Genomic DNA, 27,634 nt, shown 5'->3' on the forward strand with positions numbered 1-27,634 from the left:
AGTAGCCTACACATTCAAGGGAAAATGCAAAACGTGTGTCCTGATGGCATGAGCATTTTATTAATCATTATTTTTGCGCGAGCGGGTTTGAGTATTTATCTATTCAACAAAACTCTCCTGTGCATTCAATGATGTCCCCAAAACTCTACTGCGTATATGACGTCATCGAATTGTGAATGAAACCACCGCGCGTGCGCGTCCAGTACGTGTTGGATCTGATCCAGTATGTCATCGTGCTATAGGCTGCAGCCAGGACTTCTTTGAATCATCAGGCCGTTTTTAGGACAGAGAAAACAGCAGTATACAGATAGCCTAAGTAAATTGTGTGAAAAATACTGTGTTTTTTAGCCTAGAAATCTAGACGCACCCTAACGGCAGCAAATATAATCTGCCTGCGAGTGTCATCTAGCAACTCTCAATACCCTTCTGAGCTGTAAACGGCAAACTCTTGCCAGGCCAATCACATCGTGTATAGAGTCGGTGGGCGGGGCCATAATGACGACGGCCGAGTTGTGTCTGCGTGCTTCTAGTAAACACAGAAACTGGCGAAAGGCGGTCTTTCGAATCAGCTTTGACCGCGACTCTGGAAGACTTGGAGTTAAGCTTTTCTCTGAGAAAAGAACAAAGAACGGCACTGAAGTCATTCTTAAAGGGAAGATGTGTTCAGAGTTTAGCCGACCGGATACGGCGAATGTTTAATCTTTCAACAAGCTCTGTTTCACCTTCGTTGCTCTGGTTGGTGGTAGCGCTATCCTATCGGGTGCAGAGGGAGTTGCCCCTCGGATTGAGCTGTCAATGGTGAGTTTCCAGACCAAACATCTTGATGTGGGTCTGGCTTGTCTGGCTAGTGTTTTTTTTTACACGCGAAACATGAACTCATGTTATATTGCACACTGTAAACACAATCAAAGCTTCAAAAACACACGAAAAACTGCACCTTTAAATCATGTAAATCCAACACACCTTTTTTTCAGTGAATATTGGCTTGCATTTCTTCTGGGAATAAAAAGAGCCTGACATTTGTCAGATTTTTACATGTCAGTTTATATTCTTATATATCTTTTTTTTAATCTATATTTATTTGTTTACTATAAACATAATAAAAAAACCGCATAACTCAGATTTGTGCAAGAAGTGTAATTTATTCATACCCAGCAACAGGGTCAGGATTTGCAGTACAATACACATTTTTCAGAACTGCTAATACCAAACTTTATGGAAAAGCACACTTAATAAAACTCATTGAAAAAAACGATGTGCTCCTTGCTGTTTTGGACGTATTTCACCAATGACTGTGATTCGTCTTGGATCCCAAACACAGTCTTCCTCAAGACCACTTGGCACCATCCCACACTTTGGAGGGCACCAGGCAGTGTCATACCCATGCGGTGGTTTATGCCAGGTTTTCTGCAGTGGATGATCTTGATGGGCAATCTTTATTACTTTCCCAACATTGACCTTCACTCTCAGAACCACTCTCTGGCTCTCATGTAATTCCAGAGGGTATCTGGAGGCCTTCTGTAGATCTCGGCTGAGGTAGACGCCAGGCCCAAGCATGCCATTAGCAGATGGTCTGAAGCCATAGGTTTTGATTTTTTCAGCAGCCTCCCTTGATGTGCCATGGTACATTCGGTAGACTTTTCCCTCAGCTGGTGGTATTAAACTCTCAAGACATGGTGGAGCACCTGGACCCAAGTCATCTTCAGCCCACATGCTTGTACCTAAACAAATCAAAACTTAAAAAATGTAATAAAACATAATGACCAAAATAATTTTTCACAAAGACAAAGTGGTGCCTTACCTCTTATGTCGCTTCTAACAATGATCAATTCCTTCTGAATGCAGGTAGCTATATAAATGGCACATCTTTCTGGGTGTGTCCATGATGTCAACGTTCAGTTCAGGTTTATAAGTTTCAGTTTTCCTTCATCTTGGTAAACTTAAGAATTGTAAAAACACATTATCTATTGAATTTCTGGGTAAACAGGTTATGATGTGACCTTTATCAAACAATACAATTAGGAACTGCACTGTTCTCTAGCCTATTTAATAAAATAAAATAAAATAATATAAATAAAATACATAAATACATAATAAATATAATGCATCGATTTATATGTAGAAGTAAAATGAAGTAAAACTTGATTGATCAAACACATTTCTTTCATTTTAAACAAAGCTAAGTTTCATTTTCTCTGTGGACTGTTTTCCTGTAAATGCTTTACCTGAGAAATTATTTACATGTTGTCGCAGATGTCTGAACAGTGCATGTTAACAAACAATAAGTACAACTGATATGATGTGCTTAAATGATCTCAGGAACACATGATTTTAAATAATAGGTGCCAGATGCTATGCTATCGAGATATTTTTTTAAATATTTACTTTTTATTTGAGGTCCAACACGAAAAATGAATGCGAAAAAGATGAATATCACTGTTCCAAAATTAGAAGCGCTCTCCAGACCAGTAATTACCATACATTTTACAGGATATTTCAAGCACACAGTGGAGGGTGACAATAAGAAACTAGTTTATCCAACATGTTTTGGATCAACAACTGGTTAACACTGTTGAAACTCTGTAGAACTTTCTTTACACTCTCTCAATTTACTGCTAAGACTTTTTGTTCTGAGAATATAAATATTTGCATGTCAATAGAATAATATGAGGTATAAACAAAAAGATGGATGGTGTGATAGTATATGGATGAAGACATACTGTATTTTATTTTATTTCATATCAGCATGTGCCAGATTATTAAATAATATAACCACATTTAATTTAGGTGTATCATTTTTTTTAACACTATAAACATTATATTAGGATATTTAAAAACAATCCTAAATTAATAACGGACAGTTTTCTGCATTTCAAAAGGCCTTTGTCATAGCTTTTGTCATTAAGCTCCCCTGTCAGTTCATATGAGGGAGGGGAGAGATTGAGGGAGAAGTGGCAACCGAAATGATTTTCTCAATTACAGGGCTTGTAAACGTCTTTATCAAACAAACACAATGATTTATTTCTCATCCCCCCGTGATTGATTGGACTATTATTTTTATATTACACATAGCCCGTCGTATTTCCATGTTTTATGGGGACTTTCCATAGGCGTAATGGATTTCATACTGTACAAACTGTACATCCTAAACATTCTGCATTTTTACTTTCTCAAAAAAAAAAAACTCCTTCTGTGTGATTTATAAGATGTTTTCCTCAAGGGGACCTAAAAATGTCCCCACAAGGACAAGGATATCTTTGTGGGGACATTTTGTCCCCATAACGTAGGGATTAACAGGCCACACACACACACACACAAACACAAACACACACACACACACACACACACAAGACTCAAGACAACAACACAGATCAAGAACGGAATTTTATGAGATTCATCAGCCTGCCGGGATTTGTGAGCCCTGGTCCATATGTGTACGAGTCCAGCGGGCTGAGGTATGCTCCGTTAGACACGTACACATAAGCAAAACGATCTATAACGTACTCGGTTACTTTCGTAACCTCGGTTCCCTGAGAGAGAGGAACGAGTATTACGTATGGGAAAAACTCCTTTTCTCGAGAATGTGAAGCAAAACTTTTAATAAAGGTATCTATGTAAAGCGCAGTGAGCTGCACGGCCATAGCCCAGCGCGAGGAGCGCTCTGATTGGCCGGGCTGCGGCAACTGCAGGAACCTATGGTGAGGCGGCTGAGAGGAACGAACCAATGGGGGGCGTTCCAGAAGCCCGCCGAAAAAGGTGCTTATATTTGCATACAGGAGGCTATATAAGACCCTAATTCGCCATAGGTGTCAGGTTTTAAGATCGACTGAAGCGATACCTGAGAAGCATAAACACGGCACGGAACGTAATACTCGTTCCTCTCTCTCAGGGAACCGAGGTTACGAAAGTAACCGAGTACGTTCCCTTTCGAGAGAGGTTCCTCGTATTACGTATGGGAACACAATGTAAAGCGCCGTGTGTGCTGACTGACCCAGTATACCCAAAGCACATGTTATAAACCCCCGAGACACCGACAGAGGCGGCTTATAAGGGGAATGAAGAACCGGAAGAGTCGGTTCGTTTGAACAGCTGATCGGACATAGTCGGATCTTATGATGAATGAATAGTGCTTAAGGACTAATGTGTACAGGCCAAAATGTAAGGCAATCTGTTTGCCAGGGTCAAGATAGAGCCTAGATGGAGAGAAGCCCTGCTTGTAGAGCTGGAACCTCCAACTTGTAGAATCTGATAAAAGTGGACGGAGAGGCCCAGCCTGCCGCCGCACAGATATCTTCCAAAGAAATGTCACACGACCAAGCCCAAGATGAGGCCATGCCTCTAGAGGAGTGGGCTTAAATGCCTGTAGGACAGGTTAGGTCCTGGACCTATATGCTAGTGGGACTGCATCCACTATCCAGTGTGAGAGACTGTTTCATGACGGCACAAACTTTAGTGCGGCCACCGAAGCAATGAAGAGCTGATCCGACTGCCTGAAGGGGGCGGAGCGCTCTAGATACAATCTCAATGCTCTGACTGGGCAGAATAGGTTTGCGTCTTATTCTCTCTGAGACGCGGGTTAAGCAGTGCAAAGACCTGCATACTGAAGGGGTTGATAGCACTTTCAGCATAAAACCATGCCTCGGTTTGAGCACAACCTTGAAGTTGCTGGACCCAAACTCAAGACAGGAAGGGCTCACGGAGAGTGCAGGTAAGCCACCCACTCGGTTAACCGAGGCCACAGCCAGCAGAAAAACGGTTTTGAGTGATATGTGCTTCAAGCTCGTGTTCTGAAGTGGTTAGGAGGGGGAACCCTTCACGGCCTCCAAAACCATGGCGAGGTCCCAAATAGGGACCGAGGTAGGGGCAAGGCGGGCTGAATCTCCTGGCCCCTTTAAGAAAACACACAATAAGATCACTTTTCCCTAGTGAATGTGCCGCGATCGGAGCGTGGCTAGCTGCTATGGCGGAGACACACACCCCGAGTATGGAGGGGGGGACGACCCGCATCCATTAGCTCTTGGAGAAAGCGAGCGGTTCCGCCAGTTCGCATGAGTGTGCGTCGATGTTTCGCGTAGCACATTGGTTAGAAAACCACTGACCACTTCAAAGCAGAGCTGCCAGATAGCAGGGGCTCTAGCTTCCGAAATAGTGTTCATAACTTGTCAGAGAGGTTCCCGGATACCGTTGATGGGCCATACGTGGAGGGCCCACAGCTCGGGATTGGGATGCCAGACCTTCCCTTTCATTGGCAGAATAGGCATGGGGCTGTGTCTGACAGCTGAAACAGTATGGAGAACCATGTGCGGTTCTTCCAAAGTGGGGCTATTAAAAAGCACAGGCTGCAGCTGGATCGCGATCGGAGGGAACATATAGAGGGAGTCTGGGCCAACATGGGCCAGGGCATCCCTGCGTTTGCAGAAAAAATATTGGGCAGCGTGTGCTGTGCGAGCTGAATTGTTTGCGGGTAAAGGGACCATCCCCCTGGGGACATGGGTCCTCTGGATAACATGTCCGGACCCTGATTCAGAATACCTGGCACGTAAGCCGCCCTTAGGGAGCTCAGATTGTGCTCTGCCCATAAAAGGAGATGCTTAGCCATGCACGGTTCTTATGCCGTAAGTCTTGAGTCTATGACAATGACTGTACTGATAAGCCTGCCCCTCGAAGGCGAATCTCAAGAATGGCCTGTAGTGGGGGTGGGGGGGTTATCGTAACGTGAAGTATGCGTTTTTCAGATCTATTGAGAAAACCCAATCCCCGGGGCGAATGTGCGCGAGGATTTGTTTCACCGTCAGCACCTTGAAACGAGCGTGTCATAAGTGCTTTGTTCAGATGCCTGGAAAATGGGCCTGAGACCGCCACCCATTTTCGGCATGAGGAATTAGCGACAGTAAAAACCTGACTCGCTAGCGTCGGGTGTACTGTTTTCGCCGCTCTCTCCTTTAACAGTCTCAATGCCTCAGCGAGAAGCACGTGACTGACACTGCTTCTTACAGAGGGCTCGACCACGGCTTGAATCGCGGGGTCTGCGAGCAAAACTGTAGCGAGAACCTCGTTTTATATGTTCAACACCCAATATTATATACCAGGAATGGCCTGCCAGGCCTGGGCTCGTAAAGCCAGGGGTTGAATTAGATTCGGGGGCTGGCCGCTTAGTAATAGGGGCCTGTTAGCCGGGTTGCTTGTGCTGTAACACTGCTTGTAACACTGTGGGGATAGTGTTAGTTTTGGCGGTGCAGGCTTTGCAGTGGGCGCACGCCTCACATTTATATTGTGTGTGCGAGAGTGAACTTTGTGAAAAGTGCTTGGGTGCAGGAGTGCAGACTGTAAAGTGGGCACATTTCCTACATAGAAAGCTCTTTTGTGTGTAGTGTAAACAATGTGCAGTGGCGCACAACCTACGTAGAATACCCACGGTGCAAACCAGTGAGCAAATCCACAGGGGTAAACGCACACAGCATAGTGTGCAGACGAGCGTGTTTAACACAGGCTAGTTGACTGCAATATTTCATCTCCAGTCACTTAACTTAAGGGAACTGGGAGAATGTAAGGAAGTGCGGGTGGTATGTGAGCCATTCCACAATGCCGTTATGCTCTAGTCTAGACTGAAAGCGCGCATGCAGACAAGCGTGTTTGACCACAGGCTAGTTGACTTTATATGGTGTAATCCGGCCGCGGCGGGATTTATTTGTGATTTTGTGAGGCTGAATTAACAGTGCTTATGTAGGGGTGCACACTGTGTAGTGGACACTTTGTCTACAGTGTAAAAACCTTTCCAGTCGCCTGAATAAAGGGGACTGGAAGTGATAGAGTGAAAAAAGGGCTTAGCTTGGCAGCCATTTTCCGACGCCCTTATGCTCTGACAGTGAGCGCGTGCTATGACGTAAGCCGCGCTCTAGTCAGCAACGCGCTGTGGAAGGGGCGCGCGCTATCATGACAAGGCAGCCATTACAACTTCCTTGGCAGTAAGCGCGCGCTGCAGCGACATTGTTCTTGACATACCCAACAGCCCGAGCTCGCTCGTCAAACTTACTCTAGTATTCTCTGTCCGCAGCGCTTCAGCACGGCGGCGGTAGAATGAGCACGGCGAGAGCTTCGGCTCGAGTTTGTTTATTCACTCTAGTATTCTCTGTCCGCGGCGATAGAGCGACAGGACGAGAGAATTGGAAGCGTGAGGTAAAACTCTGTCCGCGGCGCTTCTAGCACGGCGAGAGCTTCGGCTCGAGTTTGTTTAACGTTATTCACTCTAGTATTCTCTGTCCGCGGCGATAGAGCGACAGGACGAGAGAATTGGAAGCGTGAGGTAAAACTCTGTCCGCGGCGCTTCTAGCACGGCGAGAGCTTCGGCTCGAGTTTGTTTATTCACTCTAGTATTCTCTGTCCGCGGCGATAGAGCGACAGGACGAGAGAATTGGAAGCGTGAGGTAAAACTCTGTCCGCGGCGCTTCTAGCACGGCGAGAGCTTCAGCTCGAGTTTGTTTATTCACTCTAGTATTCTCTGTCCGCGGCGATAGAGCGACAGGACGAGAGAATTGGAAGCGTGAGGTAAAACTCTGTCCGCGGCGCTTCTAGCACGGCGAGAGCTTCGGCTCGAGTTTGTTTATTCACTCTAGTATTCTCTGTCCGCGGCGATAGAGCGACAGGACGAGAGAATTGGAAGCGTGAGGTAAAACTCTGTCCGCGGCGCTTCTAGCACGGCGAGAGCTTCGGCTCGAGTTTGTTTATTCACTCTAGTATTCTCTGTCCGCGGCGATAGAGCGACAGGACGAGAGAATTGGAAGCGTGAGGTAAAACTCTGTCCGCGGCGCTTCTAGCACGGCGAGAGCTTCGGCTCGAGTTTGTTTATTCACTCTAGTATTCTCTGTCCGCGGCGATAGAGCGACAGGACGAGAGAATTGGAAGCGTGAGGTAAAACTCTGTCCGCGGCGCTTCTAGCACGGCGAGAGCTTCGGCTCGAGTTTGTTTATTCACTCTAGTATTCTCTGTCCGCGGCGATAGAGCGACAGGACGAGAGAATTGGAAGCGTGAGGTAAAACTCTGTCCGCGGCGCTTCTAGCACGGCGAGAGCTTCGGCTCGAGTTTGTTTATTCACTCTAGTATTCTCTGTCCGCGGCGATAGAGCGACAGGACGAGAGAAGAGGAAGACTGAGGAAAAACTCCGTCTGTCCGCGGCGCCTCCTCAGCGCGACGGTATAGTGACGAGAGCTTCGGCTCGAGTTCGCCTATTCACTCTAGTATTCTCTGTCCGCGGCTGTAGCGCGACGGAATGAGAGAAGAGTGAGGACAACTCTGCGGCAGCGGCGGAAGAAGAGCCGCGGCGGCGGCAGAGTGAAGAGAGCTTCGGCTTGAGTGTGCTCATGTCCTCTAACATTCTCTCTTTCCGCGGCGCTATTCAGCGCGACGGGACGAGAGCAGAGGGAGAGTGAGAAGAGCTCCGTCTTTCCGCGGCGCTTAACGACGCGGCGGAACGAGAGAGTCCTCGAGTAGAACAAGCCTGTAAGCTCTAGAAGTGGCGTTGCAGCGGCAACACACACACAAACACATATAACACTCAACATAGACACAGTTTAAAGGATATATAACGCCGGATGGCGTAGCTGGAACGGCAGAGAAGGCGGAGAGGGAGTCCGTCGTCCTCAGCTGCAGGTTCCGCTGGTGCCTTTTCAACGGCGGTGCTTCTTCCGGAGACCAGCGAAGGTATCGCTGAAGGAGATAAAATCTGACACCTATGGCGAATTAGGGTCTTATATAGCCTCCTGTATGCAAATATAAGCACCTTTTTCGGCGGGCTTCTGGAACGCCCCCCATTGGTTCGTTCCTCTCAGCCGCCTCACCATAGGTTCCTGCAGTTGCCGCAGCCCGGCCAATCAGAGCGCTCCTCGCGCTGGGCTATGGCCGTGCAGCTCACTGCGCTTTACATAGATACCTTTATTAAAAGTTTTGCTTCACATTCTCGAGAAAAGGAGTTTTTCCCATACGTAATACGAGGAACCTCTCTCGAAAGGGAACAATGCAATACTATTTACTCACATAAGTGTGTTGCACCATTCCTGTCGTATCCAAATCCAGCATCGACAGGAGATTTGTTTACAAACGATCCCGCATTGAAATGAAGTGAACACCACTGTCTTCCGCACGTGAGATGGAACTTCATTAAAAATAACATTCAATCACACATTCCTAATATTAGGATCCGAAGGAAGCTTATGCAGCAACTGTGTTCTCCCACAACCAGGAATAGCGCAATCTCTTGCTATCTTCCTCGGCATGTTTATTGTCGTTGGATAGCTTGCACAAGCCGATCACCGCGTCGGTGGGCGGGACTACTGGATAAGATGCGCTGCATCATTACTCTAGTGTCACATGATCCTTCAGAAACCATATGCGCTCTATACATATCCTGAAAGTTACCTCTGTTTTTGGAACAAAAGTGTAGCAAATATAGTGTAGCATTTTTACATTACGTCTCAAGGGTCATTTTTAACAATCATGCTAAAGATCACACAATGCTTTCAGAGAAAAAAAGTTGATTTGTCAAGGAATTATTTTGTATGTTTTTCCAATTCTAAGTCAACACCATCTGAAAAAAAAGACTTAAAATGGGTTGGTTCTATGAGAAAAGAACAACAGATCTGCTCATTGTTCTTTGCAGAATATTCAAAAAAGTTTTGCCTTTAAGGAAAAGAAAAAGATTGTATTCTCATGCATCCCTAAATGCAGAGTGCCTGCAGACAATCATTTCTGTAAACAAGCAAATAAATGCAAATCTCCTGATCATACAGCGTTAACAGAAGATACACCAAAACAAAAGTGATAACGCATTATTATTCTTTGCAGAATAAAAAAAAAAACACTTTGGCTAGATATTTCTATAATTTCATCCAGCAAAGTTTATGTCAGTATTTCAATTAGGATCAGCAACAAAAAGAATAGACAGGGTAAAACCTTTTCTAAAAAAGGGCAGATCATTTCAATGATCCGAATCCGCTGTGGGTCCCAAACACAGTCTTCTTCAAGGCCGCTTGGCACCATGCCACATTTTGGGGGGCACCAGGCAGTGTCATACCCCTGTTCATGCCAGGTATTCTGGAGTGGATGGCCTTGGCGGTCAATCTTCTTCACTTTCCCAACATTGACCTTCACTTTCAGAACCACTCTCTGGTATGCAGACAGATTCAGAGGATACCTGCAGGCCTTCTCTAGAGCTCTGCTGAGGTAGACACCACGTCCCAGCATGCCATTATCAGACTGACGAAATCCATCTTTTTTAATTTTCTTTGCAGCCTCTATGGATGTGCCATGATACATTGTGTAGACTTGACCTGATCTTGGAGCTGTGTTGCCTTGGAGGAAGTTTGAACCATTTCCATCCCACATGTTTGCACCTGGACAAATTACAAATAGCGTCAATATCTTCAGAATATGCATAGAAACAAATAAGACTTAAACTGGATCACTGGATCAAGTTTATAAAAGAAAATAAATTATTTTGAAAAGAACCTATACATTATAGATATTGTTATGTGAATGTAAATCTAGATTTTTTTTTTAACTTACCACCAATCCTCCAATTCAAACTCAATTACAAACTTTTTGCTCCAGGGAAATGCCGGCCCTCTTTTAAAAATAAAGGGTAGGCTACTTTAGCAAACGTTTAGCACGTAGACATTGCAATAGTCTCACAGTGTAGCTAGTTCAGAGCATACACAAGGGTACCAAACCTAGTACTTTTCAAACGGTAGCACTTTATAAAAGTAAAAATGGATAAAGGAACTCACTTTAAACGCACGGGGTGCTGTCACCAAGCGGCTGATACGGTCAGAATTAATTAAAACCTTCGGGATATTTACATCATGTGGGATTTTCTCAAACAATCAAATCTTCCGTCTTAGATCATTATGAAACATAGGCTACACGTGCGAAAATAGTGATGGTGCTGGCGCTTTTAAATGTTATTCGCTGCGTGAATATTTGTGGATTTAAACATAAGCTATCAAACTTTAGGAAAATATTTATGAATATGAAAATCAGATTCTGGCTGTTGCATGTGTTTTTCCGCCGTTACTTTCACTTTTCCTAGTGAATCGCCATTGGCCATCCACGCTGACAATCATCACTATCAAGCGACTTCACCACTCCACTGCAGCCAATCAGTAGCCTGACAAGCCAGACCCACATCAAGATGTTTTAGGTGTGTTCGACATCGGCTGCGGCTGGGTGCATGCGTTCGGCGAGATTAGCCGAGTGCAGGCGGGGAGGAGCTGCAGACGGAGACGTGAAGTCGGACACTTTCTGCCTCCCGCAGTGACGCTTGTGCTGTGTTTGCAAACTTTATCACAGCTGAAGTTAAATAAATGCAATATTTCTCAAATACACAAATGTTTCAAGTTATATTTTCATCCAATACTTTGTGGGCCTAGGCCTACTGTTTAATAAAATACAGTCTAATTTTATACAGTCTATGGTTTAGTGTCCTGTTGGTGGACTTCTGAACTGGACAGGTAACCTTCCCTTTCTGTGTTTGTTTTTCTTTTAGTCCAATATAAATTAATTGATTTTATAATTATTCATAAAGTCACAATTTACAGGTAAGAGACATGTGAATCAACATTATTAAGGAAATAACACCATTGTTTTTTTCTATGTATTTCTTTATTATATCTTGATTTATATATTAACATAGCCTACTTTTTACCAACATTTTTCATTTTGATTTTACATTGCTTCAGAAATATAACTACAATAGGCTAAAGCATACACTTCTAAAATCAATATTATTTAAATCAAATACAAAAAAATAAAACATTACTCAACTTATTCTATGGATGTTTGTTTTTAGCAGTGAATAAACAAGTAGTGTCAAAATTAAAAATGAATGTAGGCCAATAGCTTATGACAAATCTTAAAAGCAACTAAAATGGGTTTAAAGCAGGGGCGTAGCCATCTTTTCAGAAGTGAGGGGGACAGAAATGTCGTAATACCATTTTTTTTTTTTTTTGGACCAATATAATTTATCGCATCTCTTGCTTTTAATTGGGCAAGATATCAAATACACTGCTGATCAATAACCAATAATTAATATCTATAATATTATTCTCCTATTCTCCTTTTTTTTGTGTGCCAATTTTATGATTGGTTTATATACTACAAACACTTCTGCATTAAGACTCCATAGATTTTATGCAATGTAAAAATATATATATATATTCTGATGTAACTCATCTGTTCTCTATGTGAATATATAGTAAAATGTAATTTATTCCTGTGATCAAAGCTGAATTTATCATCATTACTCCAGTCTTCAGTGATCCTTCACTAATCATTCCCATATGAGGATCTGATGATCAACACACATTTAGGATTATTATCAGTTGTGCTGCCCATGGTGATGCTTAATTTTCTAAACATTTGTGGTAAAATTAAAAGAGAGAAATTAATACTTTTATTGATCAGACATGCATTAAATTGATCACAAGTGATATTTTTAATATTACAAATTAGATAATTTATTTAATAAATGCAAATAAATGCTGTCCATTGAACTTTCTATTCATTAAAGAATCCTGAAAAATAACATGTAGGCTATCATGGTTTCCACAACATTTTGGGAACTGTTTTCAACACAGATAATAATCATAAATGTTTCTTGATTATGAAATCCTCATATGAGAATGATTAGTGACGGATCATGTGACACTGAAGACTGGAGTAATGATGATAAATTCAGCTTTGATCACAGGAATAAATTACTATATATTCACATAGGGAAAAAAAGCGGTTTTAATTTGTAATAATGTTCAAAATATTACTGTTTTAACTATTTTCGATTACATAAATGCAGCCGTGGTGAGCAGAATACTAAACATTAAAAAAGCTGCATTATTCATGATACTTTATTGTCAATAAATAGGCTACATTGAGATGACTTAAAAAACACACATAAAGCATATATTGTCGCACTCGTCTGATTGTCGTCGTCACGTTTCATCACTCATAACGATTGTTCTCCTTCAGCTGCAGCTCCAGCTTGACAGGGTATTACGAACCCACTTTTGGACTTTCTGTGAGAGCGCACTCCTCATATTAAGATTCGGAAAAAATTACAGGTCATGCATAGATAATTTTTTGTCTCTGAATTTAAATCTTGATGTATTCACATTGGTTTCTATGTAAATACACTTGCCCGTGACCTCAAGAAGCGCGCTATCAACCGAGTTTAGAGAAGGCTGTCGTTAGCGTCTCTGTTAACTTGTCCGCCCCCACACAGAGTAACACCGGTTCGAATCCCGCTCGGAGCGGGTCGACTAGGATCGGTGAGACCCAGTAAAAGTGCGGGGGACGAAAATACATTTTATTAAAAGAGAGGGGGACACGTCCCCCCCGTCCCCCGCGTAATCTACGCCCATGGTTTAAAGTATAGGCATATTTGTCTTCAGCATCAGAAAATGTGGTAAGGCATGGTCAGAGCACTGTATAATGATCAAATTCTCAATATTTTAGGATAAAACATGTTAGGATTTACATTGCTCAGCTAACAAACCTCACATAGCCTACTCCTTTGGACGAATTACATCAATGACTGTGATTCGTCTTGGATCCCAAACACAGTCTTTCTCAAGACCACTTGGCACCATCCCACAGTTCGGAGGGCACCAGGCAGTGTCATACCCATGATCATGCCAGGTTTTCTGCATCGGATGACCTTGATAATCAATCTTTTTCACTTTTCCAACATTAACCTTCACTCTCAGAACACTTCTCTGATGCAGAGGTAAATGCGTAGGGACATTGAAGGCCTTTTCTACATCTCGGCTGAGGTAGACTCCACGTCCAGTATGCCCTTAGACTGACAAACACCATGAGCCTTGAACTTTTCTGCATCCTCCTTAGATGTGCCATAAAACATTGTGTAGTGTTTGCCCTCAACTGGATCAGCTTGAATAGAGTTTTGAAGGCTTGGTGGAATCACGTCAATAATAGTGATTCGCGTCGGATCCCAAACACAGTCTTCTTCAAGACCACTTGTCACCATCCCACTGTTTGGAGGGCACCAGGCAGTGTCATACCCATGACCATGCCAGGTTTTCTGCAGTGGGTGACCTTGATGGTCAATCTTCTTCACTCTCCCAACATTAACCTTCACTCTAATAACAACTCTCTCATGTGGCTTTTCAAGCGGGTATCTGCTGGCCTTGTTAAGATCTCGGCTGAGGTAGACACCAGGTCCCAGCATTCCATCTTTAGATGGCTGAAAGCCAGAGACTTTGATCTGTTCTGCTGCTCTTTCAGTAGTACCATGATACATTCGATATATTTGACCATTCACAGGCTCTGTACTGCTTTGGAGACACGGCACACCTGGACACAAGTCACTCTCAGCCATGTTTAAGCCTAAAGACAAAAAGATAATAATCAATCGACAGTTTTCATGTTTGGATAGAGAATAGCAGAAAGAGGGCCTGAAGTCGATAAGGACAAAAATACATGTCCATTGTACATTTTACATTAGAACATTTGTCTAATAATTCAACTTAAAAAGTATATGTTACTTACCTCTATAACCAATTCAGTCTGAGCAGAGATCAGTCGTCTTGGACACACCTTAAAACAATAAGCTGGAAAGGCAGAAAGACAGAAGCACATGAGTACAGTGTACAGTTTTTTGTTTGTTTGTTTCTCTGATGACATATTTACAGTTCATTTGACTCTGCAGATTTATTTATACTATGAAATATAAACACATACATTTATTTACACATTTTCTTAGTGCCGGTATGAAAAACACTAAACACTGAAATGTAACATTTGTCATCATGTAAAGAGTATGTCAACATTATCAGTCTTCAGATGATCTGATAATGTTATTGTTATTGAACATCCTGTAATGTTCAAAGTACAGGTACAGGTTGTGCAGGTTTGTATGACTCAAGCGTGGACAGAACAGTCAGGCGATGCATATTAAAAGTAAAATTCAATAGAATGCAAACAATTCTGAGGCAGGCAAAATGATACAAATTAGCAGGCACAAATCTTATTTCAGGAAATAGAAGAGAATCAACTGGAATAAATGGACAGAATATCATGGCATGAAAAAAGAACTTTCAGAATTATACAGTGATATTGACTAAAATATTTTTTCATTTCATAAAAACCAAGATGACATTTTAGATAACACTAGCTATTACAGTATAAAATAATTTCAGTGGTTATTCTGGGATATTTTTTTAGGCTTAATGACCGAAACACAAAGACAAAGTGGTGGCTTACCTCTGATGTTGCTTCTAATGCTGATTGTTTGCTGCATGTAAATGGCACATTTTCAGGGTGTGTCCCATAACGGTAAGTGTTCCTTTGAGTTTCAGTTTCTTTTCCTCGTAGTAAGATATTATGGATTGCAACAACACTGTAAAATTTGTAATGTGTATGTGGTACGCATTTGATTGATTGTTTGATTTAATCTTTATAATATTAAAGGATATAAAATATGTTTGCTCTTGCCATGTTACGTGTTTTGTTATTGCCAACATCCAAACTATCAAACTTACAGGAACTGTTAATGTTTTTTCTTTGGTTATCATCATTCTATTATTTTTAATTCTCTTTACATTGTATTCTTTTTCTTATGCATTTTTTTATCCCTATTTTAATTCCTTTCTATGTAAAGCACTTTGAATTGCCATTGTGTATGAAATGTGCTATATAAATAAACTTGCCTTGCCTTGTTAAACAAACAGGAACTGCATTGATCTCAGCTTAACACTTGAATTGCTGAATGATTTGAATTCATAATATTACATATTTATATTGTTATTGATTTATTTAAGATTACGTTTAATTAATATTGCAATGAGAATAAGAACACAATCTATATCAATCTATTTTACACAATTTTCCTGTACATTACATTTTAATTTCTGATTTACAGGACTGGAACCCCCAAACATTTAATCAGTTCAATGAACAATAAATATTCCTATAAATATTTTTATATAATTTTAACAGATAAGATAAACACATTCAATTATTTATTTTATTTTATTTTAAGTTAAACAAGAAATGTTAATGACATAACTAGATTAGACATAAATAGAATAGACATGTGTCAGTGTCTCAAAATGAGGAGCTGAAATTGGCTATGGACCACAATCCTTGTTTTGAATAAAAAGCATATGAATCAAATTATCAGATTGTTCTTACCTTTTTAAACCACGTCAACTGAACTAATGATATTTCACAGTCATTTCTTCAGCAGGGGTGGTAAGTAATCAAGTAAAAATACTTTGATACTTTACTTAAGTATTTTTTTCGGGGATCTGTACTTTACTTGAGTATATTTTATTTGCATCTACTTTTACTCTTACTCCACTACAATATTAAAGGCAAAAATTACTTTTTACTCCAATACATTTCCCCATGCCTGCTCCAAGTATTAAGTATTTATTACACTTGATTTCCAAACTGGTCTGGTCGGTCATGGATGATCCAGTCGGGTATAGACTTGGAAAAGCTGACAAGTCAGGTTTGCCACACTAACGTTAGCTCAGTGTTTCCCCAACTTTTTATTTTGCGGCACACAATTTACTTTGAAAACATGGGTAACATTTTACAATACAAGTGCACTATTATAATTCATGCCTAACTAATGCACAGATAATCATGAGTTAATGTATTACTAATGAAGAACTAAACCATTTATTAATGATTACTGCATCAGCAACTAATGAACATTCTCTATGATTAATAGATTAAGTAATATATGAATTGCTATTAATTAAATGTGACATCATTAATTCCCTAATAACACATTACATTAACTAATAATGTAAATTGATGTATTCAAAGCCGTGCATTCCGACTCTCAGTTGTGTTTAATTCATCATTAATCATAACAATTGGCAAAATTATATTATGACTTGTTGAGGCACATGCTATTAACTAATTGTTATGTAATATGTCATTGTGGTTATGGCTTTTGAATTAATATTGAATTAGGTAATATTATCTTGCTCCTCATCTGTTTTATGGAGCTAATGTTATGGAATATGTCTATTTTAAGTGTAACCCCTATACTGCCTTAAGGTGCTTCATTGTCTCCTATTAATTGCAAATCTAACAAATTCTTAATTGCATATCTAATCTTATCATTTGTTCAATTAAAGCATTGCATATGAGTCCCAAAAGATTTTATCTGCTTATTGATATTTACAGTTAATTAGAATATTTACTTTTTACTTTTGGTACTTGAGTACGTTTTAAATCTGATACTTTTGTACTTTTACTCAAGTGATGTTTGAATGGAGGACTTTCTACTTTTACTGTAGTATTTTTTTATTTAGTACTTTCACTCGAGTATAATTTTTGAGTACTTTTACCACCTCTGTTCTTCAGTAACAACCTTGACTTTTGGATTTTAGCCTTGCATTTGAACACTTGCATTTAAGTGCAGTATGCAAAATATTCAAAAAGATAACGTATAACTACATAAGAAGTTGGAATTCTGAATGCATTTGACAAGACATTTTTATTCTTAAAAAACATGAAAAAGGTTACATTTGCAGTACATTTGCATTTCCATCTATTTAATGTTTTTTTTAAATATTTTTATTTATTTATAAAAAAAATTAACAGTAATGACCACATTGCACATTTGGGTAAATCACATCAATGACTGTGATTCGTCTTGGATCCCAAACACAGTCTTCCTCAAGACCACTTGGCACCATCCCACAGTTTGGAGGGCACCAGGCAGTGTCATACCCATGATCATGCCAGGTTTTCTGCATCGGATGACCTTGATAATCAATCTTCTTTACTCTCCCAACATTGACCTGCACTCTTATAACAGCCCTTTCACGTTCACACAGATGAAGCGGGTATCTACTGGCCTTGTTAAGATCTCGGCTGAGGTAGACACCACGTCCTAGCATTCCATCTTTAGATGGCTGAAAGCCAAAGCACATGATCTGTTGTGCAGCATATCGAGAGGTCCCATGATACATGAGGTATATTTTACCATTTGCAGGCTCCGTGTAGCTTTCGAGACACGGCACACCTGGATACAAGTCATTTTCTGCCCACATGTTTAAATCTAGAGAAACCAAACACAACGGTTCATCTGCTGTTGTATAAAGAGCAAGAGGTGCTGCAGGTTTTAATTTTGAGGTTTTAATTTTGAAATCCGAAATAGCTTTTGTTGTAAAGATGAAAGAAATATGATGCTTACCTCTTGGATGACAAATTCAGGCTGTGTTCAAAGCTGCTAGAACATCTGAAAGCCACACCTTCAACAAGTTGGAAACCCCCAAACTTTAAGTTTCGTTTCTTATAAAAACTTTATAATCAGAAACAGCTGCCAGAGAGCAGCAGAATATATTCAAGTCAAAATCTTGTTTAGAATTTCACAGTTCACAGTTTCTTCATGCCTCTTATCGTCATCATCTTACTGGCATCTTTAAAATCACTTTCACAGTATTAGTTGTACAGTTAACTATAGCTTTACGATCATAAAGAGAACAGCTGCTCTTAAAAAATCTTTTAATTCACAATTCAGAGGCTGTTTTTTGTTTGTTTGTTTTTTAGAGTCAGACCCAATACAATCCCAAACAAAACAATCCCAATTGAATAGCAAGTGCGATATAAAAGTATTAAAATATAAAAATAAAAGTTCAAAGATATATATATATATATAAAAAATACCTGTGACCTGTGATTCTCTCTCTCTTTCTCTCTCTCTCTCTCTCTCTCTCTCTCTCTCTCTCTCTCTCTCTCTCTCTCTCTCTCCTTTCTGTGATCAACAGGAAACCATTTTTTTATTTATTTTCTATAGTAGGAAATCCTCTTTTTGAAATTCTTGGTGGATGGTGTCAGACTTTAGGGGAAGTTTTCAAACAAAGTTAGCTGTTTGGCTGTCCAGTAAAAGTAAAATAGGTGGTGTGGGGCAAACTGATGTGATACTGGTTTATGAGGGTTTGATGAATTCACTGTTAAGAATAGACAGAATGAGAATATTGAAGAGTTTAAGTGGGCTATAAATAACTACTTGCAATGTTGACTGTGATGGTAATTTACAAATCTATGTATGATAACGTTCATAAAAAAGTTTATGGGTGTTTGTAATTTTATTTCATGTTTTGTGATGGCTAATTAATTGATTGAAGATTGTTTTTAAAATGGTTTGCAATTAAAGTTGTTTAAAAGTCTCTCAAAAATGTAAACAGACAATAAACAAAATATTCTATGAGAGGGTCACTGTAACGGTAACCCCTATCGCTCAAAATAATTGAGCCAACTCAAATTAAACAAATTAGTTTGAACAAATTAACTTTTATGAGTATTTAGAACTTTCGTTTTCTTTTGAGTTCATAAAATGGACAGTTTTGTTTCATTGTTTTGAGTTTTATGAACTTGTTTTCTTTTAATTTAGACAAACTTAAATTTATCTGAAACCGGGCTGGGATTGCTATTTCCCTGGAATGCTTTACTATGCTAAAATTAAGTGTTAAATATGTTTTTTCCCCTCTTTTTTTCTTCTTTTTTTGGAGGGGATTCAAATTAGGGTGATGAGTGGAGCATGAGCTTAGTTTGAGAACAGATAGCCTATGTTAAATGTATTATATTGCTGTCCTCATTCAGAAAGTGCTATGATAATGCGACCACAGCATTGTGTAACATTTTTTTTTACATTTAAATGTATGAATTAGCTTTCTCAAATATTTAAAGTTAAAAACAATTAAAATGTAGGAGTACAAAATAAAAATATGCAAGTTCTGCTTAAACTATTTCTTAACACAGAACATTTTTTGTAACCGATTGCATCAATTTTTTTCAACGTTTTGCCAACTTATTCGGTTTTGCAGTGCTTGGAATTCTAAGTGAACTAAAGTAGCTATATTATAGCCTGTTATTTTAAGTAGGCCTAATACGCCAGTGAAGAAGCTTCAACAACAACTTTCAACTTCAACAACAAGGATTTTTATCGAAGAAGCCAGACTTATTTCTATTCTGTCACAGAATTTTATTTTATTCCAAAATGATTTCGTTGTGATTTTTGTCCCTTAGCAGCGTCCGTTCAGTGACGTAATACATAAACAAGATGGCGACATCCACAGGCATTAGCAAAGGTTCTGCGTTCACCAAGGCAGATTACCTTAAACGGTATTTATCAAATGATGAAGCTGGTAAAAAGTCTAAAGAAAAGAAGGTTAAGAAGAAACGGCCGAAACCCACGGGGAGAGGGTAAATATGTTTAGATTTTAGCTCAATGTAATCGCTACACATAATGACATGCTTACAGAGTTTGCTGCATACACAGCAATTCGATTTCTAATCATTGGTCATAGTGCTCAAGCAGCTAAATTTTCATTATAAACTACAGGATGAAAATTGTGGATGATGACATTGACTGGAGGCAACTTGCTGCTAATAACGAAGAAGAAAATAAAGAAGAAGACGACGATGAGGCGCCTGTGGTGTGTAATAGGACGTTTTATCTATGTGAAGTCTTATTAACACCTTCATAGCCATCATAAACCCTATATTGTAGTCTGGTCTTTAGTGATCATCACTATCAGAAAAGTACTATGGAACATGGATTGCATGTATAACTCAGCAGCAGTGTTAAATGTCTTGGTCAAAATCCTTCTTCTTTTTTTAGATTGCAGACGTGATAGATGAACGCCCAGATGAGATTAAAATGCTCGAGGTATTTCAAACCAGCAAGTGGAAAGTTTTGGGCGGTAAGACATTAATACTTTATGAGTTTTTGTACAATTTAATTAGTCATGGCTGCATTTTTAAAACTCGTTCTGACGTCTGACCCTAAACTTAGTAATTTATAGCTCAGAAAAAAATTCAGAGACCAGTTAACATTGAGAAATCAGATTTCTCTGATATGAGATGATATTGCTTTAAGTGTGTAAAATCAATTTAAATAATATTTTAAAGTATTTAAAAACTGAAAATTATATAACTGTATGTTTATGTTTCACATTCTTTCTGGGAAAAGAAAGCATCACTACAACTAACATAAAAAGCAGCAGTATTTAAGCAGTACATAAAAAGTAATGTCACAAGTCTGGCAATGTAATTTTAATATCAATGTAAACAAAACAAAAAAATGACAATATTTGAAAAACTTTTTGTACAACTTGGTAATATATAGTAATATCAACCTAAACCTTAACCAAAAACACCTGAAAGTTGGGGTGGGGCCATCCTTAAAAATATTCTTGTTTGCCGTAACCCGACCGACCCTGTCAATTTAGCCTATTAACGCCGTGTCGGAGATTTCGCCGCATTTTCTGACAGGACCATGGACACGTAACGTTACAAGGCTAAACAAGGCTTTACGCACACCAGGCAAGTGCACTGCAGAGGGGAGGGCTTTGGAGGTTCGACTTCGAGCCTCTGCCCTTTTTGCGCACAAAAAAAATCAATAGTGCTCCTCTCGACAATCATTAATCATTAATATTGTGGCCAATAAAACAGAATTTGAATTATAATCAATATTCGTGTACAAAAAAGTAACACATGGCGGAAAAGTCCTGTTTATCTTGTATCTGTCAGTCTGAAATGTCGTTGCCATATCGCGCTGCTATGGGTGGCATGTTTTGCTTGACTGTTCATCATTTGGAACGCTGTGTCCTTTTTTATTTTTGTTGTAATTATGCTCATTGTAAATGTAAAATACAATAAGTTTGTATCTATAATCGCGAACCAGATGGGTCATTCAGTGACAGCCTGTGGCTCGAGCCATGGCAGGAAAAGCAATCCAAACAAGCGCGATTTTTAAACCTTTTTTATCATTAATCAAAGCTATTATTCTAAATGTAGGTTGTCAAGAAGGAGGAAAGAGGGGCAGTGTCTCTTCAAAAAACCTGAAAGAGACAATGCATACAAAAATAAAATAACGTAAATATATAAAACATTTATAAAACAAGTAATTTTAATACTTTTTAATTAGGGCTGTCAAAATTAATGCGTTAATAACGCGTTAGCGCAAATTCATTTTAACCACACTAATTTTATTAACGCAGTGCGCATTTTCTATTTGATACATGGCCCGTAGTTGGAGAAATTGAGATCAAACATAGACGTAAATGATGCAGCAGCAAACATTAATAGGGAAAGAAAAGGGTTAACAATAACTTTACTCTGAAACAAGTGTTATAGCCTACATACGCTACCATATTTTCTGTTTAACTTTTATTAGACTTCAGGTCTTTTTTCACACATTCTCTGCAGTCCGAGCACGATGCACTGCAAGCTCGCTCTCGCTCATATCCGAGGTAAATCATTAACACCACCATCACCAGTTACATGTGTTTTATTGAATTAAATACATTACAATCGGCTCAAATGAATACGCTGGTTACTTTTCTGAACAAGAGCGCTTCTGAGTCTGCGTTCCTCACACTGTCCATGTGAATCGCGGCACAGTTCAGTGGGCACACACAAAAAATACCAGTAGTTCAATAGTAAAACGCACATCTCTTTAAAGGGGCCACACTATATTCCAGCTCTTAAAGGGGCCGCACTATATTCCTACTCGTGTTGATTAGAGTATTAAAAACTTACAAACATTAATTTAAGGTACATTTAGAACTGATAAAAATGTGTGATTAAATTGCGCTTAATCGTGAGTTAACTCATGACAATATGCGATTAATCACGATTAAATATTTTTGATTTATACGCTGTTGCGATATGCGTATCGTGATATGTACATTTGTGTCATTTTGATATATATATATCGTCCAGCCCTAATCCTTCTAATTCGTGTCTTAGCAACAGAGCAAGATCTCCAAGAAACTCAGGACTCCACCTTAGAAAGAAGGTAACTGTCCTTTCTCCTTTTGCTCTTATTAAGATCATTACTGCATTGAGAGTATAAGTAATGTTGCTTTGTTTAGCTCGGACACTGACAGAGGTCGTGGAGTGCGACATGATTCCCCGGAGAGTTCTTCTATACCGAGGGTGCGGCACGATTCCCCTGACCTCTCGCCCAAGAGGACTCGGCACGACTCGCCGGATCTCTCACCTCTGAGAAGAGGTCGTCTTGATTCGCCAGACCTTTCACCTCAGAGAGACAGAACCGACAACAAAAACAGATGGCATGACTCCTCGTCACCTTCACCTCCAAGAAAGAGCCAAAAAAGCTCACCGTCCAGAACTCAACGGAAGCATGATAAAGGTATGAAAATCCATCCACTAATCAGAAACAACATTTGCACAATAAATATCATCAAAATTATTTGGCTTTTATAACTTAAAATGAATATCTTCAGATTCCCCACACAGAAAAAAGGCAAAAGCTGCTGCTTCAGGGGACCTTTCGCCGCCCAGGAGACGAGCCCGGACAGGCAAAGGCTCAGACTCCGATCAGTCGCCTCCTCGCAGACGTCCTCACGGACAACGGGGCTCGGATTCTGGTCTGTCTCCACCCCGAAAGAGAGGCCTGGGTGGAAGAGGTTCAGATTCAGATCTCTCTCCTCCCAGGAAGAAGCCTCAGGGAGGACGCGAATCAGACGCAGACCTGTCTCCTCCACGGAGGACACGCTCTCCTGATGGACCTGCGGTAAGTTTGGGGTTCATATTGGAGGGTTCTTTATATTAATGTGGGGGTGCAAAACTCAGTTCCTGTGCTGCGTTCCACTCCACTATTAGACACGCACTTGCAAACTTCTCTAAGCACTTCCCCTCGGGGGAATGCCTGCCGCCATTTTGAAGTGTGTTCCACTTCATGAAGTGGACAAAGTTTAATATGGACAGACCCTTGCTCCCTCGATTTTGACAGAGAGAGCGAGTCTACTTTATATGTACACTTCAGGCAGCTTCATATACCACAATGCAACGCGATTGTGACGTCACCGCATATCGCGTTTAATTTACCCCACCACAAACAACTCTGATATTTTAAATATTTTTTAAAACATTTAAAACAACCCAAATACACCTATATACATATAGAATGTTGCATTAAACAATTTCGTAAAGGAAAAAAAAAAATCAAAAGTTTTAGATCTGTAAGATTTTTGTATGTTTTTAAAGAAGTCTCTTCTGCTCACCAAGGCTGAATTTGTGTTATTAGAAATACAAAAAAAGCTGTAATATTGTGAAATATTATTAAAATATAAAATAACTGTTTTCTATTTGAATATATTTTAAAATGTCTTCTATTCCTGTGATAGAAAAGCTGAATTTTGAGCATCAATACTCCAGTCTTCAGTGTCACATGATCCTTTACGAATCATTCTAATATGATGATTTATTGCTCAAGAAACTGACCTTTTAAAATAAAATGTTTTTTTGTTGTTGTGGCTGTGCCTTTAAGAAACACCCAATTTGTGGATTAAATAAGCAAATATACACAATACTTTTCTTTTTCTTTTGGATTGAAGTATTGTAGTATGGGTCCTTATGTTGAGACTTTTACTGTTCTTGCTTTTAGGCCCCTCGAATGCTCTCTGGAGGAGCTGCAGGGCTTGTGTCTGTCGACATTTTGAGGAAAGAACAAGAAGAAATTCGCAGAAAGGAAAAACGCAACCAGCCTCTTGAAGGTTTAATGAAAAGCCATTGATAATGTTGTGTATTAGAAAGTATTGTTTTATTATCTTAACACTTGAACATTAATGTTTTTTGTTCTCTCAGAGGCTTCCAGAAATGCGGAGACGACTTTTCGAGACAAGTCGGGTAAGATACGTAACCTGAAGTTGGAGAGAGACGAGCTTAGCAGGAAAGCTGGAGAAAAGGCAGAGAAGGATGAGAAATATGCACAATGGGGAAAAGGGTGAGGTCTATTTAGTGGTGTTCAAATGTAGTTATTTTTTCAGTGTGTGACTTTTTGCTCATTTCCGCTTTGACATCTGCTCTGTCTTTTTTCAGGCTTGCTCAGGGTGAAATGCAGCAGCAGAACTTAACCGATGCCATGCGGGAGGCTCAGAAGCCGCTAGCGAGACACATCGACGATGAAGACCTCGATCGCATGCTGAGGGAGCAAGAAAGAGACGGAGACCCGATGGCAGCTATGCTTCGCAAGAAGAAAGACAAGAATGCTAAATTAAAAGGAATCAATGGTGAGGAATAATGTCCAAATTGCTGCTAGTGATCCCTGTTGTTAATGATTGCTATTAAGGGTGTAACAATATTCAAACCGAACCGAAAAACTGCAATACACCACTCACGATACGAACCGTGATACTCTCATGACCAACCAAACATGCCCCCGGCCCAGCTCTCACTTCACCTTGTGCAACAAAATATTTTTTTCTTCCTTGATATTTGTTTAAATAGTAATTGGTACACTTTTAACAACTAAGAGCTGTATTTTTAATAAGAATAATTATAATAATAATATTATTTATTAAATATACACTAACTTTTGTCTTCTAAGTGCCTGTCACATGACTTGGGTGATCGCTCAAGTGCATAGTGGAAGGACAAAGAGCCAGTTTCCCCATTTAGTCAGGTAGGCAAAATGCTACCTTGGAGTCCCAGCAAAATCATGATTTTCATAGCTTTTTACGAAATAAAAAATCTCTCAAACCTCAAAAAACCACTTTCCTGTCATGTCAGCCGTTACACTGTGCTCGTAGCGCACACTGTATATAAAGTGCAAGAGAAACTATCCCTGCGTCCCAATTCGCATACTATCCATACTAAATAGTATTCGAAAATAGAATTAGTATGTCCCAAATCATAGTATGTTGAAAAGAGTATTCCAAAGATTCCCGGATGGTTTACTATTTCCGGTCCGAATTCGAAGTATGAATCGATGGGCACTCCAATGGCTGATATTGCCCACAACCCACTGCGAGGTGGACGGGGATTCGATTAGAACTACAAACGCGAATAAAAAGCATTAAAAACTACAAACATGGCGGATGTTCGAGTCCGGCGGTTAAGTAGAGAAGTTTAGATAAAGGGGTTTGAGTGACCAACTATCAATATTTACAAAAAGTACCTGACAAAAAATATATTTATTCAGTGTTATGCACATTATATTTCACCTGCAGCAGCATTGTGAACTTTTGTAATGACACGTTTGGCCATTAACTTTTAAATGCATCATTATATTTAAACTGCAACCACGAGGAGAGTCTCTGCATTAAAGACCCACAAATGGCAGATCAACGTGCGGCTACATTTCTCTCCGATACAGTAAGAAATGAAACTGAATATGGAGGATTTGAACTGTGACGAATCTGACGATGATTGACAGGGCAGATAAACGGTGACGGGATGCACGTAAGCATCAGAGTCCGTTAAAGATGGCGAAATAGTAAGTCCCGAAGCTTGCATACTTTTCTGCTTCACACTCAAAAAAGTAAATACTTTTTATTCACAAAAAGAGTACATACTTTTAGGACGTAGTATAAGTAGGCGAATTGGGACGTAGAATATGAGCATGCAACATTATGTTGTCAATTCTTAAGTCATTCAATAAATGTAAAGTACCAATACAGCACTTGCATGCTGGTATGATGTTCATTCTGATGACCAGGGGCAGTTTTCATGTTTCATATTTGCCATGGTAACGTTTGTTTCCATAACCCCAAATTGGCACTTTATTTTAGATTAGTGTGGTGGCTAATTTATTGTATTAACAGAAACTGCTATTTAATAGCTTTACCTTTTTATTCATCAGTATTATTCATATAATTGATGTGTTTCTGTTCTAAAGAAAACGTGAAGCCAGTTAATAAAGATCAATTTAATAAGTTAGGGTTGTTGTTATTAAGTTGAAAGTGAATCTAGTGATATTATTAATGGTGCCCATGAACCTTGCTTCCACAGCGAACCGAACCGAACCGAATCGTTCCTCCAAAACCATGATATGAACCGAACCGTGGCATTGGTGTATCGGTACACCCCTAATTGCAATTACTTTTGTGTTTTTGTTTTGTTTTTAGTTTATCATTTCTCTAAGAGTATAAACTACAGAGATTTATCTGAAAACCAGCCCAGTCAGATCACAATAGTAATCGTAATCATTTACATTTGCCTGTTTTCACCAGAAAAACCTCGTTACAAAGGTCCGCCCCCACCTCCGAATCGCTTTAACCTTATGCCAGGGTATCGCTGGGATGGAGTTGACAGGTAAGAGGTTTAGATGGATAAATTTCACCTTAAACTCGTAGCATCCCAACGTTAACCTAAGACAATGGTTTAATGGACTTTTCCTATGATTCTTTAGGTCCAACGGTTTTGAGCAGAAGCGGTACTCTAGGATGGCAGATAAGAAAGCTGTCCAAGAGATGGCGTACAAGTGGAGTGTGGAAGACATGTAGATGTCGACAGAGAGCCAGATGTGCCATCATAAACCAGGACTTTTGATCAAAAAGCAAGACATTTTGTGTGCAGTTATCAGCCCTACTGTGTACAAAAAACACACTTTCCTTATTAAATGCTACTTTTTTAATAAATCTGTTTTACGTTGTCGGTCATTTTAAAGCAAAAAATGTATTAATTAACAACAAATTTAAATAACAAATTTAGAGACAGGCTATAGATGCAGGCCACATTAATTATATCTAAAACTTTAAAAATAAAAAATAAATAAATGCAGTTTTTGCTAAAAAATTTTTTTAATTAATTAATTAATTTTTAATTTATTTTATTTGAATGTAAATGAATA

The 27,634-nt window shown here is 39.6% G+C and overlaps 3 protein-coding genes across 3 annotated transcripts; 1 reads left to right on the plus strand and 2 right to left on the minus strand.

Moving 5' to 3' along the window:
* Positions 1-1,095: 1,095 nt before the first annotated feature.
* gig2e (grass carp reovirus (GCRV)-induced gene 2e) lies at positions 1,096-15,910 on the minus strand. Its single transcript, XM_067423080.1, is given in 6 exon segments — positions 1,096-1,685; positions 9,963-10,385; positions 11,109-11,158; positions 13,555-13,834; positions 13,837-14,391; positions 14,554-15,910. Coding segments are annotated over 5 exon segments (1,746 nt in total). The 5' UTR covers positions 14,384-14,391; positions 14,554-15,910; the 3' UTR covers positions 1,096-1,239.
* Positions 15,911-17,239: 1,329 nt separating this feature from the next.
* On the minus strand, positions 17,240-18,711 carry gig2d (grass carp reovirus (GCRV)-induced gene 2d). Its single transcript, XM_067422656.1, has 3 exons — positions 18,697-18,711; positions 18,224-18,281; positions 17,240-18,088 (listed from the first exon to the last, which is right to left on the minus strand). The coding sequence occupies exon 3, from the start codon at positions 18,078-18,080 to the stop codon at positions 17,622-17,624; it is 459 nt and encodes a 152-aa protein (XP_067278757.1). The 5' UTR covers positions 18,081-18,088; positions 18,224-18,281; positions 18,697-18,711; the 3' UTR covers positions 17,240-17,621.
* A 1,342-nt stretch (positions 18,712-20,053) lies between these two features.
* Positions 20,054-27,422, plus strand: bud13 (BUD13 homolog). Its single transcript, XM_067423000.1, has 11 exons — positions 20,054-20,235; positions 20,375-20,468; positions 20,654-20,735; positions 22,786-22,834; positions 22,911-23,191; positions 23,286-23,575; positions 24,449-24,557; positions 24,649-24,787; positions 24,883-25,073; positions 27,015-27,096; positions 27,194-27,422. Exons 1-11 carry the CDS (start codon positions 20,093-20,095, stop codon positions 27,285-27,287), a joined length of 1,554 nt encoding a protein of 517 aa, XP_067279101.1. The 5' UTR covers positions 20,054-20,092; the 3' UTR covers positions 27,288-27,422.
* Positions 27,423-27,634: the final 212 nt, after the last annotated feature.

The sequence above is a fragment of the Pseudorasbora parva genome, chromosome 18 (genome assembly GCF_024679245.1).
Source record: "Pseudorasbora parva isolate DD20220531a chromosome 18, ASM2467924v1, whole genome shotgun sequence".
Classification (NCBI taxonomy): Eukaryota; Metazoa; Chordata; class Actinopteri; order Cypriniformes; family Gobionidae; genus Pseudorasbora; species Pseudorasbora parva.

What these genes read in the sequence shown, in the direction of transcription:
- gig2d (XM_067422656.1), bottom strand. Translation starts at nt 18,080, where the DNA reads ATGTGGGCAGAAAATGACTTGTATCCAGGTGTGCCGTGTCTCGAAAGC.
- bud13 (XM_067423000.1), top strand. Translation starts at nt 20,093, where the DNA reads ATGGCGACATCCACAGGCATTAGCAAAGGTTCTGCGTTCACCAAGGCA. An exon ending in CCGAAACCCACGGGGAGAGG is followed by an intron (nt 20,236 to 20,374) that starts GTAAATATGTTT and finishes TATAAACTACAG; the next exon opens with GATGAAAATTGTGGATGATG. An exon ending in GACTCCACCTTAGAAAGAAG is followed by an intron (nt 22,835 to 22,910) that starts GTAACTGTCCTT and finishes TGCTTTGTTTAG; the next exon opens with CTCGGACACTGACAGAGGTC.